Source organism: Nanorana parkeri, unplaced genomic scaffold (assembly GCF_000935625.1).
Source record: "Nanorana parkeri isolate BGI_ZX_2015 unplaced genomic scaffold, ASM93562v1 scaffold1088, whole genome shotgun sequence".
In the NCBI taxonomy this organism is placed as follows: Eukaryota; Metazoa; Chordata; class Amphibia; order Anura; family Dicroglossidae; genus Nanorana; species Nanorana parkeri.
In genome coordinates this window covers 357469-368039 of record NW_017307356.1, presented here as the reverse complement: position 1 = coordinate 368039, position 10571 = coordinate 357469, and the positions used below count along the sequence as shown (strand labels likewise).

Genomic DNA, 10571 nt, shown 5'->3' with positions numbered 1-10571 from the left:
TTCTATCTCAAAGGAAAACTTCAAAAAGTGGTTGGGAACCATTTGGCTGCCCTTAAATGCACCAGCTTATATGGCAGATTTGATTTGTATAAGACAAAACAAGAGAGAGGCGCCTTTTCCTAGTGCAGATCAATTTTATTTTTCAATTAAAATGAAGATAAGTAAGTAAATAAACTCACAAAAGTGGAAGATCACAAGCATTAAGAACAATATGAAGACGAAACCGAAATGGTAGCAGTGACAGTCTATCAATTGTGTCCAATGTGCAGATCAGTGTACAAGCGTGTCGACGCATTTCCGGGGCACGCCCCCTCCGTCTCGTCCCTACTTAGATTATAAGCGGAGACAAAGCCCCTGATTGGATGCGGCTCGATAGAGTGGATGGGCTACATTGGCCTCATTAGAATCTGGTCTTTTTGATTGGCCAGTCACCTCGGTCTCCCAGCCAATCAGAGCTGCGGAAAACCGAGTGGAGTGTTTACACTGTCTCTGTCTGACCGGAAACGCGTCAACACGCTTGTACACTGATCTGCACATTGGACACATCTGATAGACTGTCACTGCTACCATTTTGGGTTCGTCTTCATATTGTTCTTAATGCTTGTGATCTTCCACTTTTGTGAGTTTATTTACTTACTTATCTTCATTTTAATTGAAAAATAAAATTGATCTGCACTACGAAAAGGTGCCCCTCTCTTGTTTTGTCTTATAGTGTCTCCAGTCTCCCTGACTGTATTTGGGGCTGCTTCCTGCATAGATGCCAATACACCAACTCTGTCTAAGAGACTATATATGATAATCTCTGGCGCTTCTTTATGCATTACTCTTGGCAGATTTGTATCTGTCTGTGTCCAGACAGCTAAACTTGAGTGAGTAAAGAAAAAAGAGTTTTTAACACACCAAGCTCCTAGAGCCGGGGAAAGGTTTTTATGCGCTCCCCATATCTTCATAGCACGGTATAAAATCAATCGTTGCTCTAAATAGTTGCTCTAGTTGCTCTTCCTCTAGTGGTGCCCCACCAGACAACCAAATGAGGGATCCCACTCCAGTTAGCGGGTTATCTTGACAGTAATCAAAGCCTTTTTTAAAGCTAATAGGTCATTTTTATGGCTGATTGTCAAACAAAGGGCATGGGGGATGGGCACTACCAGGAAAACACCAGTTGGAGGTGGAGGGAGCAGCTCTAAGAATGCCTAAAGGCCAAGGTCAAAATGAAAAGTTCCTTTAGATAACATGCTTAGGAGGTGCTTTAAACCTGCCTGTTAAGTGGTGTAACTGCAACGTACTACTTGACATTTATGAAGAGAAACTAATACCATTGCCCAGCCACTTCATATCGCTTGTAAATAAAGCAGCTGGCATCCCCCTCATCACCCATACCAGACCCTTATCCTAGATGAGGCTCTGATATAAGCTGTGAGGCACAACCCCATGGAAAAAAATATATATCAGAACAAAACCCCATGCAATGACTCCATGCAAAAGTAAAAACAAAACAGCATGGGGTCCTCCCACAAAATAAATACCAGACACATATACAGGTGAAACTCGAATAATTAGAATATTGTGCAAAAGTAATTGCAGTAATTGCTGCAAAAGGGGTACATATGCTTGCTTGTACTTTTCAGAGGTCCGATATTGTTCTATGTACAATCCTTGTTTTATTGATTGCATGTAATAATCTACTTTTTTGAGGTTGTGGATTTGGGGTTCTCTGGGTTTTCATGAGCTGTAAGCCATAATCATCACAATTATGACAAATCACGGCTTGAACTATCTTTCTTTGCATGTAACGAGTCTCTCTCATATTAGTTTCACCTTTTAAGTTGCATTAGTGAAATAAATGAACTTTGCACGATATTCTAATTATTCGAGTTTCACCTGTATGAGCATGCATTCTGGCTTGCCAGGAAAGGGAGGAGGTGACATTCAGCCCTCCATGAACCATAGCAGGCCACATGCTCTCAACATGGGAGGTACCCTGCCAGAGGCCCCCTTCTCGTGCAAAGGTACCATGTCCCATACTAATCCCCATCAATAACGACAGTGGCCTTTTTCCCACAGCCTTGGCCAGGTGGCTGTATAGGAGCATTGAAGTCCCCTTTAAAATAAGGGAGTCACCAGAAATCTGTCCCGCCTGTGGTAACCGAACCCCCAAAAATATACGTACACAGTAACAAAGTATTTTATTAAACAAAGCACATGTTTAGGTACATACAGGGGTACAGGTACTCTTAAAAAACAGACCTCACAGGGACTCATGTACACACACAGCACACACAAATGTTAAACTTGATGGACCTGTGTCTTTATTGTACCTGAAATACTTTGTAACTATGTTGAGTCAATGACGTTATCCGGGAACCTTAGCCCCTTTGTTTATGGATTATCTCGGCAGTCAGTGTGTTTTTTTGGGGGGGCAGGCATCATACTATATACTTCCTACCTATCCATGTATATCCTGGGGCCCTTTACCTTATAGGGGGTTCCAGATAGCTGCTACCCCCATAGACCCACACAACCACAAGGCCAAAGTTGTGGGGAAGAAGCCCAACATGATGCCTTTGCAGGGAAAACATCTGTCAGGGTACTTTCCCCATTTTGATAACAAGTGGCCAGGTATGTTTCAGGAGGGCATTGGTGTGACTATACCACTCTCAGCCTCACCCTGCAAAGAGATTACCCAGCTTGCGGGACAAGAATCTGAGGCCAGCAGACAGAGAGTGATGGTCACTGTTTTTGGATAACTCCACAGTTTACACTTTACACCAAACAATAGCTGCCACCACATGTTTTAATGGGACATGCACCGTTCCCAGCAAATTCTGTGACAATTCAGACCTTTGATGCTCACTGTACCATCAGACAGGAATATGACAGATTTTACAATATGGTAGACTTTAGATTCCTTTTTAGAGCGTAGAGATAAGCTTAATGATTTTAAGGGATCGTTTTTATTAAAGAAAAATGCTGCTGAAAATATACAGAAAAGAGACAAATGATACAAGAGCCAAACACAAAGGTCATAATGCTGTAACTTAGCACAGTCCTGGGTTCTATGGGTTCCAGCAGAGTCCAGTCAGAGTTCAATCAGAGTTCAGTCAATGAAGCATGACATGCAACCGAGATTGTCTCTCTGGAAAGAAGTCTCTTGGCAGATATTCTTTTCTTGATGGTGAAGGAGAGCTCAGGCTGCCTTGTGCAACAGCTTTATGTTGGCCTTCTATATGGCATCGATGAACCAGCATCCACCCAACCAGAAAGGCACAGGTCGGTGAGACTGGAGGACTGAAGAGCTTTATGATCCCTCACCTGACCCTCCCAAAATGTCAGTTTCCTATATGCAGCCATATTTTTTTCACCCTCATGCTACCATCTGATAAACCATAGATCAGTGTACATTATGAAATTGGGTTTTTATAAATACCAGGTTTGACATAACTGTAATGTATGACTCCCTCAGAAGTGGCAATGTGTGTGTCTCTGGCCATCTGTACCTCCTAGGACAGGGGTACATGGTATGTACTGTACGTGACCCGCGTTTTATGATACATCTACATTTATATTTGTTATTAATGTAGCGCCCCCGGGTCCAAAGTTATGAATTCTGGTGAGTAATGGAAACTAGTTTTGTTAGCAGAGTTATTTTTTTCTTTGTAGATGTCACTTTTGCTGGAGTACATTGTACGGGGAAGGGGAGGGGGCACTTCACATACAGATTTAAGGCATCCCCTAAGCATGTTATTTAATTTTTTTATATTAAAATTGCTGTTCCCCTCTCAACTGTATTTTTATTATTGTTTTTTCACCTTAGTGCATGTTACCACTGGCGGTGCCTAGCTCCTCCTCCCCCCAAATGCCTTTTCTTTGACAATACCTTGCCTATGAATTGACAGAACTCATTTTCAAAATTTGCCTCCCATTGTCTTCAATGAGGGTTCAAATTTTAGTTCACAACTTGTGGCTTTTTGGAGACGTTTACCAAATATATCTGCGCATCGAAACCAAGCACGTTCACCCAACACCACCCACAGGCAGGACATGAGGTTTTCTGCGGACATTTTTTACACAGACAGTATATAGGACACCCAGTGGTGTTGCCGTGGTTGCAATGAAGCAACATTTCAATTTTTAGCAGTGAAGATAATTGTATCAGCTGCAGATTAAACAAAGAAAAAACCTTTGATAGGTTTTATTTTTGCTAACATTATACTGGAGATGCTGAATCAATGTTTTACTGAAAATGTACGCTTCCTTTAAAAGGACAGTTTTTTTTAAAGTCAGGTACAATGTCCCAATCCACTACTGTCATGACATAATAGTAGGTGTTACCTGGGTCAGAATTATACCAATTTTGTAAAAATTCAACAATCTCTAATTAAACATTTTTGTTACAGGAATCCTGATCCTAAGACCATGTGTAAATAAAACTGTCCATACACCAGTAGAATTGTGTCACCGTGCTATGTTCCTGCACCGTGTCCTGCACTGTGCCCCTGTACCATGTTCTGCACTGTGCCCCTGTACCATGTTCTGCACTGTGCCCCTGTACCATGTTCTGCACTGTGCCCCTGTACCATGTCCTGCACTGTGCCCCTGTACCATGTCCTGCACTGTGCCCCTGTACCATGTCCTGCACTGTGCCCCTGTACCATATCCCACCTCAAACTAAACACTGAACCATCACATTCTCAAACAATTCATCTCCACACAGCTACCGCCTCATGTACCACTGGCCCCTCCCTTTTAGATTGTAAGCCCTCAGGGGCAGGGCCCTCCTCACCATCTTGTCTTGAATTGTTTTGTGATTGTGATGTCTTCCTTATATTGTAAAGCTCTGAGCACACTGTTGGCGCCATAAAAATCCTGTATAATAATAATGTTTGGGGTCATTGTCCTGCTGGAAGGTGAACCTATGTCCCAGTCTCAAATCTGTGGCAGACTGAAACAGGTTTTCTTCAAGAATGACCCATCCATCTTTCCTTCAATACTGACCAGTTTCCCAGCCCCCGTCGATGTAAAGCATCCTCACACCATGATGCTTCCACCACCATGCTTCACTATGGGGGATGGTGTTCTCAAGGTGATGGGAAATGTTGGTTTGGTGCCACACATACATTTTTCCCATGATGGCCAAAAAGCAAAATTTTAGTCTCATCTGACCAGAGCACCTTCTTCCATGTGTTTGGGGAGTCTCTTACATGCTGTTTGGTGAACTCCAAATGTGGATTCTTATTTTTTCCTTTTAGCCATGGCGGTTTCCTGGACACGCTTCCATAAACCCCCCCTCTGTGGAGAGCCCCATGGAGAGATCTTCCCATCTCCACTGTGGATCTCTGCAGCTCCTTCAGTGCCGTCTTTGAGGTTCTTGTGGATTTCTGATGAATGCTCTTCTTGCCTGGCCTGGGAGTTTTGGCGGGTGGCCTTCCCTCATCATTATGTCTGTCTTATATATAGAAAACATGATTTCAGGAAGACAATACTAACCATAGTAAGTCCTGATTGTACCTAAAATCTGCCCCGTGTGTTCCATCGCTACGACAACTCATGACAAAGATATTGTGGGATGTGATGAGGAAACTAACAAGCTGAAATCACGGTGAAGGTTCAGAAAGTTTATTTAGAAGAGAAGAGTTACAAAGTAAAAGTAAAGATGAGAAAGTAGAGAGATGAAGACACAGAGATCCTTAGACATGGCGGGCGGACCAAGGATCTGACCTCTTCATCTGACCTCCAATCCTGGACAGTTGTCATAGAGAACCGTCCCAAACATAAACATGTGACCTATGACATCATTGAGTGAAGAATTTGTACAAGCAGCACATCATTCATTACAAGAGACATTCATTTCTGTCATCTCAGAACACCTCATCAGCTTGTCCCACCTCCAGACCCCCAAATACCTCATTGTAGAACAAGGAGACCAACTGTCACTGTGTTCTACAACAAGACATTCCAAGGATCCGGAGAACAACCATTTGTTCTAATCACATCTTTCTGTAAAGTCATTCCAGCAAGTCAGCCTGTTATTCTAGAAAGAACCCAACATGAGCATAGAAGCACTTAGTGATGTCATCTCATCATTAGTAACGCAGATCAGAAGGATTTTTCTTTATCACATGAATAGGACCATAGAGGAAATGTAACCATTGTTCTGCCCCATAAGGATCATAGAGGTGCCGGGACTGAAGGGGAGAATGGGGATTGTAGTCCATCCCATCATTATATCTATATACAATCATTCATCAATATTCCAATATACAGAGGGGGGAGGGGTGACGGGGCCGTGCGGCTTCCACACATATATTCTACTAACACCTCTATATGGGTTGGACTTGATGGACGTATGTCTTTATTCAACCCCAAATACTATGTAACTATGTAACCTCGGATTTACTACATATTAGGGATGCACCGATACCGATACAAGCATCGGTATCGGCGGCGATACCGAGTATTTGCATGAGTACTCGTGCAAATACTCCGATACAAAAAATATGCAGATGACTAGGCTGTGACACGGAGTGGCTGAAGCAGACGGAGAAGACGACTCAGCAGGTTAGTACTGCAGCACCATACATACCAAAAAGATAAACCAGCCAACAAGATTCATATATGCTAATCAGCTGAAACCATGTGGGAAAGAAACTGATTTTTTAAGGAGGAGGTACAATGTAACTTGTTTTTCCCACTGGAGATTAATACGTGTATTTCAGATACCAGCGGACACCAAAGTATAATACTTATATGAAACGTATTATCCTTTGGTGTCAGCTGATTAGCATATATGAATGAGAGCGTACTATACAAACAGATCTGCATACCTGAAGATGTATAATTGTATATCATGCTTTTTTTGTTTTTTTAAAACCAGTTAGTGATGTTTATGTCCAAAACTGATATTTTATCTAATAAACTCTTTTTGTAATTGGAATACTTGTCCCGATCCTCTGTTAACCCTTTTTAAACCAGCCACTCTTGTTAGCTGGTTTATCTTTTTGGCATATAGGGTTCGTTTTGGTTACGGATCTGGTTGACAAAAATTAGATAAAGGGTAATGTAAATGGTTCGGATCTCCAGGCAGAAACAAAATCGTTTTCTATTAGTACTGCAGCACCGCATGGGGGCTGGGCACATGAAACAAAAATAATATATGCCTGTAATGTTGTTTAACTTTATATAATATTTAAGAAAAAGACATTAAATAATGAAATTAATAAGTAGACCTTGCCATTGCTAACTAAGGCTTGTACCCTCATAGTGGGGAAAATAGATGAGCACATGTCCAGACTCCAGAACACTGTATAGTGTGGCACAGCTATATCCAATTCTGCATACCTGGCTTTATATAATAAAAAAGTTTATAATATAAAGCCAGGTATGCAGAATTGGATACAGCTGTGCCACACTATACAATAAATTGTTCTGGGCATGTGCTCATCTATTTTCCCCACTATGGGGATACAAGCCTTAGTTAGCAATGGCATGATCTAAATATTCATTTCATGTTCATGTTCTTCATAATATGAAGAAACTGACCTAAAATCATTATTTTGTATTGCTTTAGAAAAAATTTGACCTTTCCCTTTAAGAAAAAGTATCGGTAATTGGTATTGGTGAGTACTTGAAAAAAAGTATCGGTACTCGTACTCTGTCTTAAAAAAGTGGTATCGGTGCATCCCTACTACATATAGAGGGGAATTTATTAAGACCGGAGCAGACACAATCTGGACCAATCAGCTTCCAGCTTTCATTTTCAAAGCTTCACTGAAGAAGCTGAAGATGGAATGTGATTGGTTCCTGTGATCAGCTGATCCAGATTCTGTCTGCTCCGGTCTTAGTAAATCCCCCCCATAGTGTGTAAGGAGTGCCGGATATTTCATTATAAAAACCTGACAGAGGTTCCAGCCTTCCCCTTCCCCACCACAGAAAATACTTGTTATTTCTGTCTGTGTCCCTGGTGTAGATTTTCCTTCATTTCCTGTCTGGTAAAATGTTGTCACCAAGACAGGAAGTGAGGGGAAATCTCTCTATTGGAGCCACGGATAGCAGTAAAAATCTGACAGGGGTTTTAATCCTCCCCCCACTCCATCCAGAACTGAGAAATATAGATACACCTTAAAGGTGCAGGCTCCAGGACTGTCATCCCGATCCTCTCTACACTACCTAGTGTGTTACTGACCCGGAACAAGCATGCAGCCCGGTAGTGAAGCCCCGGAGCCTGCAGAACCTTATAAATCAGTAATGCAATTTCCTGTCCACTGCTTCCTTTTTGGCTGAGTATTCCACCAATCAGATTCTCCGCCCTGTGATGTCACCAGTCTCCGGGCAGATTTCTCACCTCTGATTCCCCCCAGATATCTTTATACAACCATCCGCTACACATAACCCGGCATGGAGGGGCTCAGTGAAGGTGGTGGTGAAGGTGTGGAGGTGTCGGATCGGGTCACACAGATCATAAAAGGAGATCCGCCCGGCCTCATAATCCAGATCTATCCTGACTCTGTTACTGGAGACATTGCCGGGTAATCGGATCTCCTTCCTGTCATGTCTCACTGAGTACTGATCACCCCCCCACCTCCTCCCCATACCCCAGGACTTCTTATTATCTCCAATCAGTGACTGACCTCCTCTCCTCTCTATACTGGGGTAACACATCCCGACTCTCCAGGACTTTGACCTTCCAACATCCACTTCCCAGTAATGTCGCCCTGAGGAGAAACTCCGACTGCTCAACACCTGAGGACACTGAAATCTCTCTGGAGTTTCTGGATGTTTCTGCTTCTTATCTGACACAGATGCAGTTTTCCTGTCACCTGATATAAGTAGATCATTACCAGCTGTGCTCACATCCAGTAATATGTCTGTAACCCCCGATGTTTGCTGTACAGCCCCAATATTATGTCCTCCAGCCTGGAGGTGTGAGTGTTGTAAGGTGGGGGAGGGATAGGGGCGTGGCCTGGATGGTTCAGCAGTGATGTGACCTTTGTCCTTTGTACTAGAATGTGGATAGACATGTGTGCCTGGACCTTCCTGTACAATTACCCCAGACATGATATCAGATATACCTGTGTGTAATGTGTGTGAGATACCAGCCACATCCAGATCCCCTCCATCATGGAGGAGTTTATCATGTCTCTCTCTGTCCCCATCATCTCCATCCTCAGTGTCACACAAGTCACCTGTGTCTGATTCCTGTAAGACAGTCAGTGGATCCGTCATGTTACACAGCTCCTCAATGTGACGCATCTTCCTGGACAGCTCGTCCTTCTTTATTTCCAGCTCCCGGATCATATCCGTCACGTAAAGGGAGGTCCGCTCTGCCTGCCCGGAGATGTCACTCAGGACTCTCTTCTCCAGGTCCTCCAGACGTCTCCTGAGGTCTCTGAGCAGGGCAGTGACTCTCTCTGTTTCACCGGCTGCTTCTCCTTGTACTTTCCTCCTGTGTTCCTCCAGACTCTGGACTCTTCTCTCCGTCTCCTCTCTCTCTGTCATCAGATTCTGCAGAACATTCCTCAGTTTCTTCTTCTTCTTCTTCTTCTCAGAGGCCTCATCCAGAGTCTCCACCTTATGTCCTCGATGTTCTCCGGCCAAGCTGCAGGACACACAGATACAAGCAGAGTCCTCAGTGCAGTAATACTTCAGTAGTTCCCTATGGACGGAGCATTTCCTGTTCTCCAGGGAAGTGGTGAGGTCACATAAGACGTGTTCTGGTGACTTGCTGTGGACTTTCAGGTGGTTGTCACACAGAGAAGCTTCACACATCAGACAGGATTTCACAGCAGGTACAGGAGCGTGAATACACTGAGTACAGAGGACTCCGGACTCCCCCTGATCTGGCTGAGCAGACAGGAAATTCTCCACAATGTTACGCAATGTTATGTTCCTCTGCATTGCAGGCCGCTCCTGGAACTTCTCTCTGCATTCAGGACAGGAATATCCTCCAGACCCCTCCTGTGTATCCAGCACACGACCAATACAATCCCGGCAGAAGTTGTGTCCACATCTCAGGGTTACAGGATCTGTATAAGTGTTCAGACAGACGGAACATTCCAGCTCAGCTCTCAGATTACCAGACGCCATCGCTGACAGCAGAAGAGGGAAGTGAAAGTCTCTGACACTCCTTAACCAGTGTGACGGGTTCTGTACACGCCTACACAGGGCAAGGCTGAGACTCGTATTCATAGGAATCCTTATACAGAGGACACAGATAATACACGGGAGGATTCCTGACAATAATCTCCATATCTGAGGAAGAATAAAGGTCTTTTAATAATCTGTGGAAACGTTGTGTCAGGAATTTCCCTTCATATCATTAGCACATTTCACAGACAAAGGAACACAAAGGTGATGTATTTGGCTGTAATAAGACAAGTCATGAAATTAATGGTAAAAGCCGCACTGTATGAATGAGACCGCAAAAGTGTCAGATATAGTAGATACTGACCTTGGAGTAATGTGATACAATGTGTAAAAAGTGCAAAACAAAGAAGAAACGCATGTATATAACATGCACCTTAGTGAAATGTAATTGCTACAAAATATCCATAATGAAAAATCAGATGCACTAA

General features: G+C 43.3%; 1 protein-coding gene across 1 annotated transcript; it reads right to left on the bottom strand.

Moving 5' to 3' along the window:
* Positions 1-8337: 8337 nt before the first annotated feature.
* Positions 8338-10083, bottom strand: LOC108796286 (E3 ubiquitin-protein ligase TRIM39-like). The gene is made up of 2 exons (XM_018567748.1): positions 9046-10083; positions 8338-8913 (listed from the first exon to the last, which is right to left on the bottom strand). The coding sequence occupies exons 1-2, from the start codon at positions 10081-10083 to the stop codon at positions 8338-8340; spliced, it is 1614 nt and encodes a 537-aa protein (XP_018423250.1).
* Positions 10084-10571: the final 488 nt, after the last annotated feature.